The 19,307-nt window shown below is 42.1% G+C and overlaps 1 protein-coding gene across 6 annotated transcripts in view; it reads right to left on the bottom strand.

Annotated features, from left to right (window-relative positions):
* Positions 1 to 19,307, bottom strand: part of CELF2 (CUGBP Elav-like family member 2) — a 456,675-nt gene that overhangs the window by 251,083 nt on the left and 186,285 nt on the right. For 2 of the 6 annotated variants that reach the window (XM_061346206.1, XM_061346208.1), the window contains exon 1: positions 8,960 to 9,280. The exons of 2 other annotated variants lie outside the window; for them this stretch is intronic. In XM_061346206.1, coding sequence (XP_061202190.1) covers positions 8,960 to 9,066 — 107 coding nt within the window. In that variant the 5' untranslated portion in view covers positions 9,067 to 9,280. Of the gene's footprint in view, positions 1 to 8,959; positions 9,281 to 19,307 lie in introns of those variants that run through there. 2 more of the 6 variants (XM_061346207.1, XM_061346211.1) reach the window with 2 other exon arrangements.

Genomic DNA, 19,307 nt, shown 5'->3' with positions numbered 1-19,307 from the left:
TCTTCCCCTCCTTTTTTTATTGACTTCCTTATCTTCTCATCTGCTGACTGATTCCATCAACAACCACTACTCAGCTAAGAGAGAAACTGGGGCACTGCATGCACTGGGCAGACCTGATTTCCTACTAGACAGCAGGCTCATTATTTATGGTTACAAAAGGCACCTTTCCAAAGAACACTGAAAAAGGGAACTTAGTGTTGTTGGATTTGGCTACTGTATTATGTTCGTGTGAAAGTAGATCTTGTATTACATAGGATACGAGGAATCACACTTCTGGTGCTTGTCTGCGTTGCTCCATCCTCACCATGTGGAAGAGCCTTAGGCCTTCACAGGGCAGGGGAAAAAGCCCACTGTAACAGAGGAAGGTTTTTACCTTCCTCCCCACCATCCAAATCCACAAGAACTTCTGGGAGACACAAAAACCTCTCCTTTTGCATAAATTTGAGATTTCGGAAGAGTTTTGCCCACCCGGGGAGGCTGGATACTGGGAGAGATGCAAGATCAGGAAAGCACATGGTGAAGAGGGGCTGAACACAGATAAAGGCTGGACCAGGAGCAGATGCTGAAGGCCAGCTCGAACTCCAAAAGCAACGGGCAAAGGCAGGTGCGAAGTTCTAACATGGCATCAGGAAACCAAGAGATCAAAAGACACAGGAAGCCAAAAGTAGACTTATTTTTAAAGGCAAATATAATGAAATCTGAGGTGTTTATTACAACATCTGAATGAACCTATTGCACTCTATTTTGAACAGCAGGATTTTCAAACTGCTAACCTCCATCTGCCCTTCTCATTCATTTCTACCATGTGTTTTTCTTTCTTTTCCCCTATAAATGAATGGATATCACCTGATGCTCAAACTGTGACATCTTTAAGGTAGGAAATTTCACAGGTCTGGTTTTTTTTCACTTGTTCATGAAGTGCTTAGCGTACACCTCAGTCCTCAAAAACAACAATCATCCTGATAATATGTAAAGTGACTATTCCTGTTTGACACCATTATTTTCCACAGACAGAATCTATTAAACCTCAGACATGAAGGACAGAAAGAAAAGGCTGCTGTAGTAACTGTAAGGCATTCAGATGTGCAGAAAACTGCACCGTGCTTGGTTTTGTTGTTCCCTCCCCAGCCCCAAATGAACAGTGAATGAATTTCCCCATAGGTCAGACCAAAAGGCCCGCTTAGGTTATACCCTGGCTCTGGTAATGGCTTGTAATGCATACAAAGAGGAAGAGCATGAGTACGGTAAGTGCACTGTGATCCTTCCTACCTCCCAGCAACCAGTGGCTGAGGGATTTCCCTGAGTCAAAGACTGCACCCAAACCAACGTGTTTAACAGGCTCAAAACTGCTGATTCAGTTCCCCCCCCCCCCATTCTCTTTCCATAGGAAACACTGATGAAGTCATATGTTTATTACTCCCAGAACTGCCTGTTAAATGGGCTGTTCTTAACAATTTCCGAGGTTTGGGGCTCAGTACAACAAACAGGAACGTTTGCTTTCTTTTGTGAAGCAGAACATTAAACCCAACTTAGTGTTTAACGGAAAATGCTTAACTTCAGTAAAGCCACAATAATTCGTCTACAACTTTAAAAAAAACCCCAAACACTGATAACACAATTTTATAAGGGAAAAATGCTGAAACCATGAAGTTCCTAGGGCAGGCACCTCGTCTGGCATCCTTGGGTGAGAAAGGCTCTTTAGGAGGCATTCTGGTCACTTTGGACCGCTATATTCAGGGATGGGGGTTAACTGAGTTAAATGCATGTTCATCAGCCGCACACAGACAGATCTCCATATGATTCATTGGAGCAGCACTGCAGAACACCTGGTGTTGCCAATGCAGTTCTGTTGGTGTTTTGTTATTTTTAAAGGGGGTTATATAACTCCCTCATTAAAATTAAATGTGGGCTGAAATGATGCAGGCAAATTCTCAGGCTTTGGAGTGAGCTCCTTCCTCGCAGTTCAGCTGGAGACAGATCGGTTTTAGGCTGAGGAGAAGGAAAATGAAACCAAGAGGTTGTTACAGTTGAAAGTCGAGTCTCCAAGAATTTAAGTTTCCTGATAATTCACTGTTTCCTTTCCAGAGGGCCTCAATTCTTCACATGCCGACCTACGGCTTGCAGGGACAGCAGGTGCAGGATTTGAATCTCAAATTCACTCTGTAGCACAGCTCTCATATCATCCACAGCTATCTACACTTGCAAGGTTCAATTTCCAGATGATCTATGTTCAGGTGCCCTTCCTTTTCTCTTCACTCCTCTATTTGTCTAATAGGAATAGTAAATTCCCATATCCTCTCTCTGATCTTCTATCATTTCCCCCCTCCTTCCAACCCTCTGCTCTGTCTTCCTCCCAGTGACACACTGTTGTCTGGCATCCTCAAAGGCTGCTCTTGAAGATGACCCGCCGATTTGCTGCCATGGGAACTCCAGAGTGAGGACAGCATTTACCCCTCCCACACCAAAGGGCACGCGCAACAGTTCCCCACGCCACCCTTCTCTCCAGTAAAACTTTGCCCTCCTCTAATGGACAAGCCTTGCAGGGACATTGGGAGGCTGTGCCTTAAATACAAGAGTGCTGCAGCCTCCCCAGCGTCCAGCAGCAGCCACTGCTCTATTATATGGAGAAAGGTGGGAAAGTCTAATGGCAAATGTGAGCATGCAAATTGCTTTTCCAAACTAGAGGAGAAAAAGCTTAGGCAGCAAAGCATGAGACTCAAAAAACCCCTCTCTAATGTAATGACAGAAAGCATTAGCTTCATTTAATTACCATATTTAAAACTTCCTAAACAATTTCATTGATAACCCTATTCCTTTGAATCAGAGAGAGTTAACTTCATAATAAGTTATTCTACCCAAATAGGCTAACCCCGAGTATGCTACACGGAGAGACAAGCAAGTCCTTCTCTCCATTCCCCACCCCAAACACAATTTGGGGTGTTTTAATTGAAATAGAAGGATCATTTTGATTTGGCTGCATTTTGCAGGGCAGCTTGTGCTCCACACAGTGTCAGTGTCAGTCAGTGCACAGGCAGGTTTACAGACCTGCGAGACTTTCCTACCAGCACTGACTCACAATAGCCTAATCTGGTAATGTGGGCTTAATGCATAACATAATTTCACGAACCACCTCAAAAACTGAGTGTAAATCTGGGAGTCGATGCTTTCCAGAAATGCCAATTTAGCCGTTAGTTCAGAATCCCTGAAGATGGGTCTGTCTGATACTAGCCCACAAAATGGTCCCTGATCTTTAGACTACGACAGAAAATGAAGTTGTGCGTGAGAACAGCTAAAATCCCTTCCACATCCTGCTCGAGCTGATTGCTAGTTGTGCTGTCTCAGTCTCAAGACCAGAGGGAGAGATGAGATAATTAGGGCCCAGATCAAGATTTACACCAAATTTGGGAAAATTCCTACCCCCATCCATCCAATGAAGGTAGTTAACCTTCAGTGCACCATCAACTCACCAAGAACAGTATTAAAGCGCCTTTAATTGATGCATTTACTTCCGCTGCGGGGTGAAATAACACAAAGGCGAAATGAAATAAAAAAGCCTTTTTTTTCTTGCCACAGCAAGAGTATTAGAGGGGAAAAAAAACCCCAGCCCTGTTGTTATTTCCTCTGTGAGGATGCCAGCAGTCCTGTTTCATAAACTCCAGCGATTCATCACCATCCCAGGCAGCCAATCATTCCGCAGGTCAAGTAGAAATGGGCTGTAGAGCCAGCAACTCCTGCTGCCCCGATAATGCATGTCATTCCAGGCATGGCGACATGCTTTCTCAACAGCTGCCATTTTCAGTTACCTTTTCTATGGCTGACATACAAGTAAATATGTTGGAAGCAGTAAAACAGTCATAGGGAAGCAGTTGCAAAGATAAATAGCACCTGCGCGTGATAATCTCTAATGTCATTAGAGAGGAAAGAAGGATGTGTTTTGAAACGGAATTTCTTTCTTCTGAAAGCATCACTTGACTTCGGGGGGTTTATGTGAGTGTATGTGTGACTGAGAGGGGGGTTTTGAGTATGGAGTTTTTTCCCCTCCTCGAATAAACATCCAGACGTTTGTCTTTGTTATAATCTTAATAGATATAACTAGGGAAAAAAAGGGGGGGGGGGGAAGAAAACAACCAAGTAAACATGCAGCGTGACAGAAAAAATCTTGCAGTTCACTTGTGAGAAAGGTTTTGTAGAGCAAGATTCTGCTGGAATTTGGTCATGCTCACTTTAAGAAACACAACTGCTCTAATTAAGGGAAAAGTGTTTCCTTCAGTCGTTTCTTTTAGTTTTAATTCCTTACCATCTAACTTAAATTTAATGAACTCCTTGTTCAGTAACTGTCCTCTGTATTATATTTAGTTGAATACATCTTTGCAGATAGAAACTGAGTGGAAGTTTGAGGGTACTGACTATAGATATAAACCCCCCTCAATGAGAAACATTTAAACTTGTGTGCATATGTGTACGGGTGTACGTATGCACATATATTAGATACAGAGCATGTGTAATTCATGTACATATAGCATATAAAGACCTTGTGCCTGCACACAAATGGTAAAAAAAACCCAAAACAACCAAACCACCAAACTGTTCCCAATAACAGTTCTGAAACAAGATTTCAAATGCATTAGATTATCCATATTAATTTATGGTAATCTACAAATGAATGATGCAGAGACAGTACAGGTTATCCAAAATGGTACTTGCATTTAATGAGAAACTACCACAAAATATCTTCCAGACAGATACAGTTGCATCTTCTAATACCCTCTGAATTAATACCATGCAAAACAGAAAGTACAAGCTATGTTTCCCCTTTGGAACAACTGACTCTTTAAATGCCAGAGGAAAGCCAAGCTTTTCTCTCCATACAAAGTCCTCTTAGACATCTTGCTTTCAGATTTCATCAACTTAGGTGTTTTCAGGGCTGTAAGCAGTGAACTTTCCATCAGCAGCATCTTCAGCTAATTAACCCTCCTGATTACAATAATTAGTATTGATTCACTCCTGAATGACTTCTTAAGTATTCAAGCACAATCTACACTTGCAGGAAAACTTCTAGATATGAATATTAATTGAATGTTCTCCTTTGTTTTTCAGCCCCCAAGGTGTAGTTTGTAATCTTATATAGAATCATAGAATCATGGAAGGGGTTGGGTTGGAAGGGACCTTTAGAGGTCATATAGTCCAACCCCATGACACACTTCCACTAGAGCAGCTTGCTCCAAGCCCCTGTGTCCAACCTGGCCTTGAGCACTGCCAGGGATGGGGCAGCCACAGCTTCTCTGGGCACCCTGTGCCAGCGCCTCAGCACCCTCACAGGGAAGAGCTTCTGCCTAAGAGCTCAGCTCAGTCTCCCCTTGGGCAGGTTCAAGCCATTCCCCTTGGCCTGTCCCTACAGGCCCTTGTCCCAAGCCCCTCTCCAGCTTTCCTGCAGCCCCTTTAGGCACTGGAGCTGCTCTAAGGTCTCCCCTTCAGGAGCCTTCTCTTCTCCAGGCTGACCCAGCCCAGCTCTTCCAGCCTGGCTCCAGAGCAGAGCTGCTCCAGCCCTCGCAGCATCTCCATGGCCTCTTCTGGACTCCCTCCAACAGGTCCACGTCTTTCTTATGCTGGGTGCTCCACAGCCTGATCCAGGACTTCAGATGGGGTCTTATGGGAGCAGAGTAGAGGGGGGAGAATCCCCTCCCTCCGCCTGCTGGCCAAGCTCCTTTTGATGCAGCCCAGCATACAGTTGGCTTTCTGGGCTGCAGATGTACACTACTGGATCATGTCCAGCTTTTCCTCCACCAGTGCCCCCAAGTTCCTCTCAGCAGTGCTGCTCTCTATCCCTTCATACTTCAATTTGGCAAGAAAAACACCTTAAGTTTTATTCTCATTCAGCAACGAGCATCTTAATGTACTGATACAGAGCTTGTGGTTCATGAATCCGAATTAAAAAGAGAAAACAGACAAAGACTCCCGGCTAACACATAAATCACTTGAGTTTCCTACAGCAGCATGGAAAGCCAGTTCCCAGGTTAAGACCTATCCCGCACTTGCTCTGACAGGTAGGACCAAGGACCGTCTTTCTTTTTGACATTACACCTGGTCATTGCAAGAACAAGTAACAGCTCATGTAGAGTCTGAATTACCTCTCTCAGCGCTGTTGTGCAAACAGATGTTGCCAAGTTTGACAACTGCAGGGCACCACCCTCCTTTGTGAATGGGTGAGATTCAAACTAGGTAACGCTAAGGACACCTGCAATGTTCAGGCATAAGATCTCTGAACTTATACAGTCCCTCAAAAAGTGACACTTCTGTTAAAGCATGCTAAGAAATGGCTTGTATTACACATTTGCTTCACTCTCTTTGATGTCAATAATAATTATGGCTCAAAAAAGCAATATTTCAGTAAATATGCATAGAAAGAATATCTTTTCTTTAGTAAAGCGCACATAGACTAATTCAAAAATTAGTCTTTGATGTGAATGCAGTGTCAGAAAACACCCTTGGAAAAGAACAGAGTAATTGGCAATCCAAGACACAAAATCTGTAGTATATGTGTTTAATGCAGTATTTTATCTGAAAATATAAGAACTACTGTAAGCTTAGTATGAACTCACCTCTGAGAAGACAGATTTGGAGCCAGTTTCAGTATTGAATAGTCCTTAAATGTGCTGCCAGGTGCCTGGTAGTGGCTGCTACAAAAGTGGCTGAAATTCACCCTACTCTGGACAATGACTAAAGGGGCATTTCTGTGTAACCGAGAGCAAGGGATCCACTTCACTGCCACCCACAAAGGGCAGCAGCTGCTACAAAGCCCAGGCTGCAGGAGGAGAACGTGCTGTGTTATAAATAATAAAGTGGTAAAGAATACCCCCCTCCAGTTCTGGCAGCGCAGAGCAGTTCCGAAGGAGTTAATGCTTATCTCCAAAGAACTTCTTCCAAGAAAGTGAATTATAGCATGGTCCCATTGCATTAAACACCATCCCCGCTTTCTTCATGTTTATGCACAACACACAGCAAACAAGCATTACCTGATAATCCATAACCTCTAGGCTGCCAGAGCCTTATATGTGATATTACCTCTTTTGTTCACATAAACTCTTTCCTATTGATTGATCTCAACACACAAGGGAAGGAGATGCAACGACAACAACAAAAACGCAAAGCAGAACAGCAAGTACTCCAAGGCTCCCCATAAAACATTTTGTTGTTGCAAATACACGCTTTAGAGAGCTCTGACTGCTACTGAGAAATCCTTAATGCCTTTTCTCTTTTAATTAAGGGGTCCAAGAGACCCCTCAACCCATATAAATCATGCACTAGAATCCAGTTTAAAAAAAGCACGAAACCCCTACAGTTAACTGATCTGAGCAAAAAAAAAAAAATACAGAAACCACTGATAAATATCTCTTTTCTCTCAGCAAACGATTACAGCTGTTATTAAAAGCAATATATTTACTTAACATCTAAAGTATTTAAAGACTTCAAACAGTTTCAGGAACTCCGCAGACTGATGACAATTCATTTGATTTAAGATACAAGCTGCTGTCCAAGGAGTAACTCAGAATTGTTCAAAAGCTCCGTAACGATTTCTTTTCATAATGCATAAGGTACCCGAGCATTCTGCCAAATTCAAACGCAGAACTGTTAACTATTCTAATGCTAAACTACGGCTGTCTAAACAGAAAGGTAATTCCTGAAATGTCATATGAATAATTTGCTAGATTTTGGGATAGGAATCATCCAGGTAAATTATTCTGCTTGACCTTAAAAATTCTAACGTATGCTAATAGCTGGATTATAAAAATGGAAAGTAGCATGGGCTCACACTTCGAGATCTGATTTATCATTTTTATTGCATTTTCATTACCTAAACAAAATTAGAAACAGTATCTCCAAAACAGCAGTTAAAGTTGATATGATCAGGCATAAAATCAGGCAAGGGCACATTTGGCAACTCTGTGTTTGCCAGATTGACAGCACTATTGTGAGCTTCCAGAATCAATAAGTTTTCTCGCCACAGTTACGGGAGAGGTTAGTAATAAATCTCCAACTTAATGCAATAGGCATAATTATAAGATACAAACCTCCCCCTCCCTGCACTATTAGCAGGCATCAAATGAAACAACCATCAAAAAATAGGCAATGCACTTCATATTCTCTCAGATACATAAAGATGAAGGGAAATTACAAAGGGGTTGAGAAAAGGAAAGGGGGAAAAAAACCAACCCCAAACCACCCCAGCGCCAGACATACATTAAGCTAGTTTGACAGCACCATTGTTCAGCTGTCCCATTGTCAGACCGAAAGATGTACTCAATGCTACAATGTCTGCTAGCAAATAAACAAAAGACTACATTTTTCAAAGCGGGGTGCCAATTCCAGCATAATTCTGTGTTGATGTGTACGTGTGCATGTGTCTGTGTGTATGTCTCCGAAAAGAGTAGTCGATGCTGGCCCCCTGCTAAACCTTGGAACATTAGAGAATATATGTGTAATCCCACAGATGGGAGTATTTAGATATTTTTAAAGCATCTTCAAGTGGCAAAGGCTAGGTAGAGCATTAGTAACTATTTACATAGGCTAAGTGAAAATTAAAGTGGTATTTAGGGCACTAGCTCTAATATGGAGTCTCCCTGAGCTTTTTTCCATGCTTATTCCATGCCCAGTGCATAATAATGAAACAGGCAGAAACATTGCAAAGGAGGTGATAAAAGAAATATCAGCTCTCATTTGGGGAGGGGGGGGAAGAAAAAAAAGAAAATATATATTTATTTTGTTCCCTCCTTGCCCTCTCCATTCATTTGTCATCATACACGAAAATGTGCGATTCTAACTAGTGGAAAAATGCTACTTGCACACAGCAACGCCTGTCTTTTCCTTTAAATAGGGAAACTACTTAATACACAGCACCGGTATAGTTGCAGCGGGCCCAGGCAACTCGAAAGCACGCGTTAAAACAAAGGAGACAACATACCTTAAAAGCAGCTCCTCATTTCTCATAGTAACAGCGGATTTGGGACAGCGCATGCTTTCTGCACCGATATTCTCAACAAAAGCCAGTTCAGAAGTGCGCTCAAACATCAATGCCACAGTAGCTACTCACTAATGGCTACTCTTTCTCTCTTTCTCTCTCTAGGCAGACGCTGAGTGGTGGAGCAAAGGGGCCCCTGCAGATTCACTAAGCAGAAATAATCCTCTCTGACAAGTTATGTTGTCTGGGCATATTTTACATTAATGCACTGTGCTGCCTATAGGGGTCTTGTTTGCGTTCACTCTAGCCTAGATGGTGTTAGCTCTCTTAATTACCATCCAAAAAAAAAGAAAAAATTAGCAACATTTCCCCCCCCATATCCCTCCTCTAAAAAAATATAAAAATACAGATTTTTAACTGGAAGAAAAGGGGGGGAATATCTATGGGTGAATGAGGGAAGGCTTTCTCTCTCTGGAAGGATGCATCCTTGATATGGATCTTTTGTTTGCCCTGCAAACTCGGTGAATACAGTGGCAAACAGATGCTTGTGCACTTTAAGGGAATTGGGTTAGAGGCTTTTTCTGGAGCTCTGGAGTCGCAGCTGGAGCTTTTGCTCTCTCCCTCCTTCCCTTCCCTGTTCAAGGCTGAGTGGCTTTATGGGACCTGCCAGCTCACATCAGAGAGGCGAGGGAGTATTAATGCAGGCACCTGGGGATCTTCTTCAAGTTTTCAGTTTTTCTTGGCAATTTTAACCCCTCCAAAAACATAAGTCCAAAATCCTCCGATTTTAACCCCTCCAAAACACAGCTCTGTTACCAAGTAACTGAGTTTGCCTTAACCCAGCCCGTTACACTTGGCTTTGGCAGAGTTCTCGCAGGCGGGAAAGGGTGTTGCATTATTCAATGATTTACTCACTTCCTATGTATGAAAGGAACTATAGTGTGACACTGATTTCAGGGACACAGCCTCTTTGGCCCTGCCTGGCAGATCTGCCATGGAATTGGCAGAAACAGGTTGTGGTCTTCCCAGTTTCCAAGGTAGTCAGAGAGAGGTTTATTTTCACATCTTGATTTCACCTTCTGCTGGGTAAATCTTTAAACCATGAAGCTGTGATTGAGGCAGAAAGATGGCTCATTTGGTTTGGGTTTGTTTTAGTTCTTTAAGTCTACATCAGATAATGGAGTGGGTGCTTATTTAGTAGACTGAAAATGACAACAAGACCTCAAATGCTTTTTTCAGTCAAGGGCTTTTCTGCACCGCTGTGGCAGTAAAATGCATCTTAAAAGTGATTCCTCTGAGTTCCTTTTAACATAAGAACATGCAAAACTCACTCAACACAAGTCATCCAAACCTGGCAACCAGTCAAAAACCCAGTGGAAGTCAAATAGACCAAGATAGAAATAGATCTGGACCTCAAAACATAAATTCAGACTTTCGTAGACTTCTGGATATGTCTGTGGTTGGGCTGAACCTCCTTCCCTACATTATATATTACTGCCTTGAACATCCTGATACAGTGCTACTGCTTCTAATTCCTTAACGGAAGTTGGCATTTAGGAGCTGGATCTTTTTGGTAAACTTGAGTCTGGGAATGAAAGCACAGAGGGAGCAATCATCAGTATGAAGATATTGGTAGCAAGATCTTGCTTTTCTGATAGCAGCTGTAAACTTCTATTAAGGTCATAAATTGTTTGCGACAGAAACAATCCTTTTGTTCTGCACTTCTCATTGAGCACTCTGAGACCTTGGGATTAGTTTCAGTCATTCTGATATAATATTTGTCAAATGACCAGAAAACAACTCAAAAAACAAACCTAGGCATACTGTACTTTTAAGGATGCAGAGAGAAAAATGGTAGTTTAGGAAGCATGGATATCATGGAGGCCTGAAGTCAAGAAAAGTCAGTTTTCAGTTTGCTTCCCTTTTCATCTGCAAAACATGACTGGGATTCTAGTTACTCTTGTAATAAAAGATAATAAATCATATTTTCTGATTATCAGTTCAGGCCAATTCCATGTTAAAATGTCATGCTCCAAGGTCATAGCTTGTACTTCATGCTAAAAATATCTGAACAGCCATGGAAAGCGGCCAGGAAAACACTCAACCAACACAGGACAAATCCCATACCTCCTGCCCCAAATACTAAATGGCCACCAGCACTCCAGATTCCTCCTACCTCACTCTTCACCTCAGCCCAGCAAAACTCATTGCAATGACTGGGCTGCTCCAGACCAATCTTGTGCTTGTGGGACTGGTGTATGAGAGGAGGCAAATACCAGGGTATGCTACAGAATATAGAGCTGAATGGGAAGTGTCAAACATTCTGATAAACTGCGACAGTTTTCCAAAAATATGGCAATGATCAGCATCTTAAGACACTACCAGCTGAGAGAACAAAGCTTTCCTTTCAGGCTGGAGTAGAATGGCTCACACAGAGCCCTTTGGTGGGGAATCAATGGGCTTCTGTCGGGCGGCTCCACACAGTTGCAAGTTCCCGATCATTTCTGTGCTTAGAAAGAAGGCGAAACAGCAGCGATAGGAAATAAAGTGAAGTATTATATGGAAGGACTCATCCATGGCCAAAGGAATAAATAAAGCAAAAGAAAATAAGATCCACAAAGCAGTAACACAAACAGACAAAAAGAACCTATGCTTTCTGTTGCACATAATGAAATGTCCGACAGAGCAACATCTGCAGAGAGATCACAGCTGTTGCTGATGAGAGGGAATATGAGCATTATTTTTCGATTGCAATATGCACTAAGCAGTAGTGCCTTTAAAATAGTATGTCTAAAGGGAAGATTAAACCAGATGTACAGGGCTATCTGGCTTCTTTCAAGATGAAAGTCCAGCTGTGGAGTCTAAAGTCAACATTTAACAGGAAAATTGATTGTAGATTCTTAACTGATATGTATATACAGCAGAATGTTCTGCACAGATTACAGACAGTGGAAATGTAATAGTTTTGTTGTCCTATATTTAATATAAACCCAAGCCTTCTATGTATGGCCAAACTAATCGTGTGATCTTACAAATCCTTGAAAGGCCACAGGAATACCAATCATATACAAAGGCAAAATAATAGAAACCTCTGTGGCAAACAATAGGTAATTTATATAAATTAAAAATGTCTTCTCCTCCCTACTTCTACTTAAAAATATTCTTTGACCGGTCCATTTGTTTACAGTATTCTTACAATATTCAGAAGCCCAAAATACAACACCATTTTGCTACACTCAAGAAGCAATGCTGCCAGCTAAGCAATGAACTACATTTCGTGACAGAGAGATGGTGGACAAGTATCCAGGACAATAGCCCCAAAAGCATGAATGCAATCATGAGCAGAATAGAAAGCCTTGATTCATTTTTCCATTTCACCACACGTCCTGTGTCAGATCTCGTGCAAGCCAATTAACCTTTTGCTCACATCTCCATCTTTAAAATGGAAAAGCCCAATAAACTCCAAACACTGTGACAATAATACAGAACACTAGAAGCTCTATAAAAGTGTGTTATTGTGAGTCGCACAAACATTTATAGTAGATCTCCTCCCAAGAGGGACTTGTAAGCTATGTCTCAGTTATATGTTGTTCTGTGCAGTTATTTAGGCTCAAATCACATTTGTTTTGTATAGGTGTGAAAAGTTACTCTTTAATCTGATAGCATTTTACTGTTTTAGACAGCTAAATCCCACCTTTGATGTTGAGCAATTAGTCTTGGCTAGTCACCTAAGTTTTCGCTATCATCAGTGAAGAGAAATTAAACTAGAGTGTTACCATCTCCCTCCACTGACTATACAGCAATAAACCCCCTTACTTTTATATATATATATATGTAATTAGGCAAGATGAATTGCACCTATGTGCCTAAAGCAAAAGTGAGAAATCCTGTGTTTCTATTTCGGCATCACCAAGCACACTGCGACCACTGTGCAAGTGCAGCTTAGATACCTTGAGCATGTCTGCCACTTCCAGGTGTAGCTGTCACCTGCCTGCAGGATGTCTACAGCAATTAATATGTTACTCCTATGCACATTTGAAGTACAAAGGAAATCGGCCTCAGCTTCACAAGTGGAACAAGCGGAGTCTTTCCAGCATGCTTTGAGAAAGCAGACAGTTCGTTCAGGTTATCTCCTCCTAAAATCTCCTAGGAAAATGGACAACTCACTGCTTGCAGCTCTTATGTTATTAAAAATCATGGAACACAAGACCAGGTGTTGCTAGAACCAGAGTACTCCGGACCACATCTCTGGTGAATGTGAATAGCTAGGAATGAACAATAACTCAAAGGGCTATATCTCTAAGAAAGGTAAAAGGTGTATCAATAAGAGCTTTACCTCTGCCTCTTATTGAAGTTCTTGTTCATTGTTGTGTAGAACAAATTACTGCATTCTGTCTCCACCTTCTCTGTCGATTTGGTTGTTTGTTTACACAACCACTAAGATAGTTGTACATGGGAGATAAATTTTGGTCCTGAACTCCAGCAGTCTGACACCTGAGATACTGCTTTATCAGGAGAGCTATAACCATGTGGTATCAGACAGTCCTGCATTTGCTATCTGTATTATGCATGTACATACAGGTGTAGGAGTTTCTTTACTGTTGCAGGGCATGAAAACACAAGCCAGGGAGACACAGTTCCTCACCAGTATCTTAGTTCAATTTCATGATAAAACCATATTGAGGCAGTTGCGCATGTGCAGACCATGCTGTCTTCAGGTCAGTTTCTAACTCTGCATGCATTGTGTGCGTTATTCACACCCACAGTACCTGTGGGTGTTGTTGTCTTTGTGTGCAGGAAAAGGAGAATTAGTTTCAAGCACCTGCAGTAAAGATGCAGCAAACCGCAGATTTTTTGTTTAAGCAGGCAACAAAACCAGTCTGACATTTGCCCACATCTCCTTTTGCTTGTTCTGGTGGCTCTTTCAAATTGCATGTCTGTCTTTCCTGTCTGAGTCATGGGGGTAGAAATTACTTGCAGACCCACAGGTCAGTCTGGATGTTGCAAAAGGTCTTTTCTAGCCTTACTTTTTCATCCAGGAGCACCCAATGAGCATTATGAAAGTTAAATAGCACAGGCAGAAAATGCAGAAGTACAAAATGTTCCCAAAGTGTGTAAGATTAGGGCAGCGGGGGAATAAAAAGTTTTGAATTTGAAGTGTACAAAATGACTGTACGCTTTAAACCCACTGGTTCTTTCCATTAGGAAAGGTGTGCACTGCCTCCCTCTAGCATTCAGCAGTGCTGACTCTCTCAGCATCTGGAAGAGAGAGGCAGGAGAAGGAACAATCCCCCTTCTATTTACTTAAGTGATGTGCTCTGTTGCTCCCCCAACCCTCAACAAGGAAGGGGCAAAACCTGCAGCTTGTGCAGATCACAAGTTCTAACATATAAGCAACAGATCGGCGTGTTTTGTAGAGAAAAAACATCACTCAGAACAACTTAAAACTGGCCAGGTTGTGACTGCAGACATGGCTATTCTACAAAGCAAATAACGTATTTGGAAAGAGCTACATGTCACAAGAACATCTGGCCTGCAACTAAAGGAAAGAAGGAAAAAGCTGATCAAAAGAGCAAAGAGAAACAGAGGAGGCAAGAGAGCACCAGATCTGAGAGAAAAAAGAAAGGAGAGAGGGAACAAACACAGCTGGTTGTACAATCAGATCTTTTCTGCTTTAATTTTAAGTCTATTTAATGTATAAGTAGGACCTGCTCTGTCTAAACATTAATATCTTTGGTTTACACTTGTAGCAATGGGAAGATCATAACTTTTTTACATGCCATGTGGAATATCAAAAACCTTGTTATGGGCACCGTCTACAGGACGTAAACTTGAACAATATATACAAATGAATAAACATTAAACACACATAAATGAACGTGGAAAATGTTAATAGTTACAGACGAGAATTTAATGTCTACTTGTGCTCTTAAGTTAAAATTAGAATGAGAATCACATTTAACAGCTCTATTGAGCCTATTTTTAAATGATATTATGGCGCTATAGGCAAAAGGTTCATTTCACACACCCATGACGTGTATCCAACACCAGGGATGAACACTGATATTTAAAAACAAGAAGGGAAACAAACTGAAAGTTGTATAATTCAAATCAGATTAAGTGATCTTTGGTTGCAAATACTAGTTGAGAACTCTTGATTTATTATCTGATAATAGTCATACTTTAAAGAAAGGACGACACACAGTACATATATTTCCTGTGAAAGGAAGGAAGTGGATCAATCTATACAGTTGCCATAAAAATAAAACTAATGTCTAGAAAATATCTTTAATAAATGAACTAACAAAAAGCCTTGTTTCAGCAGCTTTTACCGTCCCTAATTAATTTTATTGCATGATAGAAAAAACCCCAATCATGTCACTTTTTAATACTTTAAACTCTCTACCTAACATTTTTTATCCAAAAGATAGTCTTCCTTTCTCTCTTCCTTTTTTTTTGTCCTTAAAATTCTATTAGCATTGATTAAAAAGAAAGAGCTGGGATATAAAACTTCAGTTAGATTTACTACACAATACATTTTTCTCCGACCTTTCTTAGGTCATCCAACACTTGACAATTTTGTGCAAGGTGTTAAGAAAGTGACTTTTTTTGTGATTCTACTGCCCAAATTCACAGACGTTCATAGGGCCACTACTTCCAGAGCTAGGATCTTGATTTGTGGGGAGGAAGAAATACACCAGACCCTGCAAAAACACCCAGAAGTTAGGTGTGTTTGAAAACTGTTGATGAAAAATCTGGCAAACTGAGGTTCTAGGTTGGGGGATTCCTTAAAATGTCAGAGCACAAAGAAGAGAAAAGTGTTTTTATCAGTGATCTGGATGAGTGGGAATGTTGATCTGCTGGAGGCTAGGAAGGCTGTGCAGAGGGATTTGGACAGGCTGGATTGATGGGATGAGGCCAATACCATAAGGTTAAACAAAGCAAAGTGCTGGGTCCTACACTTGGACCACTACAACCCCATGCAACACTACAGGCTTGAGGAAGAGTGGCTGGAAAGCTGCTTGGCAGAAAAGGGCCTGGGAGCGTTGGTCAAGAACTGGCTGAACATGCGCAGCTTGTGCCCAGGCAGCCAGGAAGCCACCAGCATCCTAGCATGTATCAGCACCAGTGCAGCAGCAGGGCCAGGGCAGGGATTGTGCCCCTGTGCTGGGCACTGGGGAGGCTGCACCTTGAATCCTGTGTTCAGCTCTGGGCCCCTCATTACTAGAGAGACATTGAGGGGCTGGAGTAGGGCCAGAGAAGGGCACGGAGCTGGTGCAGGGCCTGGAGCACAGGGGTGACAGGGAAGGGCTGAGGGACCTGGGGGGTTCAGTGTGGAGAAGAGAAGGCTCAGAGGGGACCTGATCGCTGCCAACACCTGCCTGACAGGAGGATGGAGTGAGGTGGGGTCAGTCTCTTCACCCAAGCAACAAGTGAGAGGAGCAGAGGAAATGGCATCGAGTTGTGGTTTAGGCTGGATATTTGGAAAACGTCTTCACCACAAGCATTGTCAAGCACTGGAACAAGCTGCCCAAGAAAGTGATGGAGTCACCACCCCAGAGCTGTTTTAAAGATGCGTAGATGTAGGGCTCAGGGACATGCTTTAGTGGTGGACTTGGCAGTGTTGTGTTGACAGTTGGACTTGGTCATCCTAAAAGTCTTTTCCAACTTAAAGGATTCTATGACTCTTGGTTCAAATTTGCTTCTATTAATCTATCAAGTGACTTAAAGATTAAGCATACATTTTTTTAATAGAGAGCTAAATGGGGAAAATACTGCTTCAGGATATCTTGACAAGACAGTGTCAAGATACCAAAATGTTACTGAAGCAGTGGAAGCGGTGTAAGAAGTAGGGTAATACATTTACAGCCATGCCAGGTAGACTGTTCCCACAAGCTTGAATGTTGTAGTGGATGAAGTAAGTATGCATATCCTAAGCCACAGAGGGAGGAAGGCTCAAGCAAAACTAAGATACCTAGTCTGTTAAAAAAATGGATCCTAATTCTGAATCCCAAAGTGACTGCACTTTGCATGACCAAATTCTTTGCATAGCCAGTTCCTTCAGACAGTCTTGGGCCTGATGCATGCCACTTTGCGCACCTAACAGAGAAGCCCAAGAGCATAAGCACTTTTGGCTTCCAATTCAATTCCCATTCAACCTACCACAGATCTTCCTTTGACTAGGCAAGAAGCATAGGTGAACTAGGGTCAACACCAGCATCTCAGTTAAGCACAAATAACTGGATGGGATCTCCATGTCTACTTTGTCCACAAATCCTGTTTCCAGAAGAATATTTAGGCAATGGGTGCAGACCTTGCAATGGCATCCTCTGTTGAACTGGGTTGTGCAATGTTGCCCACATTTCTTTCTAACTCTCATATAACGAAGATGTATGTGTGCTACATATATATACAGAGCAGCTCCAAAGTGCCTTGAGATTATCCCCTGCAAAAAAACATGTAGCAAAAGAGACCCTCTTTCAGACACCTTCCATACCACGAAACTGGTAATTGCTTTTCACTGTGCCTGCCCATGACAATAGGGCTGGAACTAGATTATATTTAAGGACCCTTCCAAGACAAACCATTGTGTGATTCTGTGATTCATTCAAAGAAAAAGGCATAAGAGCCATATACATCTTACCTACCCTCTAAACGTAGCCAAACACCACCAGACTCCTCAGCATCTCATTTCCCATAACCAGATGCTCAGATACCACTTGTCAGAACTGATTTCTGTGTCTCCAGCAGTGGATTTCTCACAACACTTACCATGTTGCTAGCACCAAAGGCTTATGGAGCCCCAGGAGAATATGTGAAATGAAATGGCAGCAGAGGGAAAGCCTGGAGGGCCAAAGGGGTGCATAAGGAAATAAGTCATTTGCCTAAATTCCTCCCACTTCAGAGCTCTCAGTAAGGTAATACTGTGGAGCTGGACAGAGATCTGAGCTTTCGGGTTATCTGCGTTCTTGAATCATCTGGTTCAAAGCGTGGTCAGCTCACACAGCCTTGTGGGACCCCATCCACGTCCAGCCATACACATCCCTTCAGCGCTAGCAGCATGTTTAGTGCTTCAGCAGAACCTGTGCTCTGATCTTTACCAGTGCCAATAAGTCTGTTAAAGGGTTTACATATTGCAAGATTAAACGCTTGCTGAATTGCCACATCATTTTTGTGGTTTCAGTGCTCCCAAATCCACATCATACATCTTTCTTCTGCAAGGCCAAACCCTGTAGAACTCCCTGAATGCACTTAACTCCAAATTAACACCCTGTAAAAACAGTTCCTCCCTTCTTCTCATATGCTGTTATATGTAAAACCTACACCCAAAGTTAATTTCTTGCTGACCCTGTGCTGATTAATGCAAATTACATTACATGCTAATTGCCCCAAACGGTTTGCATGCAGCCCAGAAATCAGTTCTTTTTGCTGGTGGTAAAACACCGTTTTGCACAATGGTTACATTAAATCATTGTTAGTCTTGCAGCATCTTCAAAAATTGTATGTTTTTGTAGCTCCTTTTTGAAAGCAAGAAAAAAAGTAACCTAGAAAAGCATTATTAAGTTCTGATCCAGTCTTGCAGAAACCTCACTTCTACCTCGTGGGAGGAATTTTATGGCTCGTTCAGAGCTCAAGCTCCAAGATGCATTTTACAAAACCTTGAGCCAGTTTTGTTAAACCCATCACTCCCTAATCCCCTTGTGCTTGTCAGCAGAGCACACAGGCACTTGATTTTGGACGTCTGATTTGATAAAGGGTGGGGGGAGAAGGGAGGGGAACCGGAACTGCTATTTTAGATAGATCCTACAGTATTCTTGCAAGTCAAGAGAAACCAAGGAATTATTTCAAATGGGGATAGTGGGCAGAAAAGCTCTTACAAAGGGCCTGTGTATTGTGTTCCAGGGTGTAAGTGTTGTTTCGGGACTGTGTCTGAATCCCAGTCATCAGACCTGATATATAATGGTGTGCTGGGGCTTTGGTTGGCAATTGGCATGGGGATCAAATGCAACAGCAGGTAGTGCTTAGCTCTTCAGCAGTCCCTGGAGAAGCTGACATTTACACTACGAATGGATTTTGCATTTATATCCACAGTGGGGATAAAACCTGATTTATGTCATAAAGAAGGGGAAAAAAGAACCCCAAACATGGTGTGCTCCAAGAAAACAGTGGTTTCTTCTTCACAGGCTCTGCTGTAGTGAGTAGTCACACTCCATAGCTTATCCCAAAGTAGATAAACAAGATTATGCCCGTTTTATAGAAGAAGCAGTGACAGAGATTAAGTTAATTGCCCAAATTTGCACATGCAGCATGAAGCAGAGCTAAAAACAAATTTTGCTGAAAGAAGAACAAT

This window comes from Neopsephotus bourkii, unplaced genomic scaffold (genome assembly GCF_033783945.1).
Source record: "Neopsephotus bourkii isolate Nb327-2 ecotype Australia unplaced genomic scaffold, CSIRO-AGI_Nbou_v1 NB_266, whole genome shotgun sequence".
Lineage (NCBI taxonomy): Eukaryota > Metazoa > Chordata > Aves > Psittaciformes > Psittacidae > Neopsephotus > Neopsephotus bourkii.
This window is presented reverse-complemented; position numbering and strand designations above follow the sequence as displayed.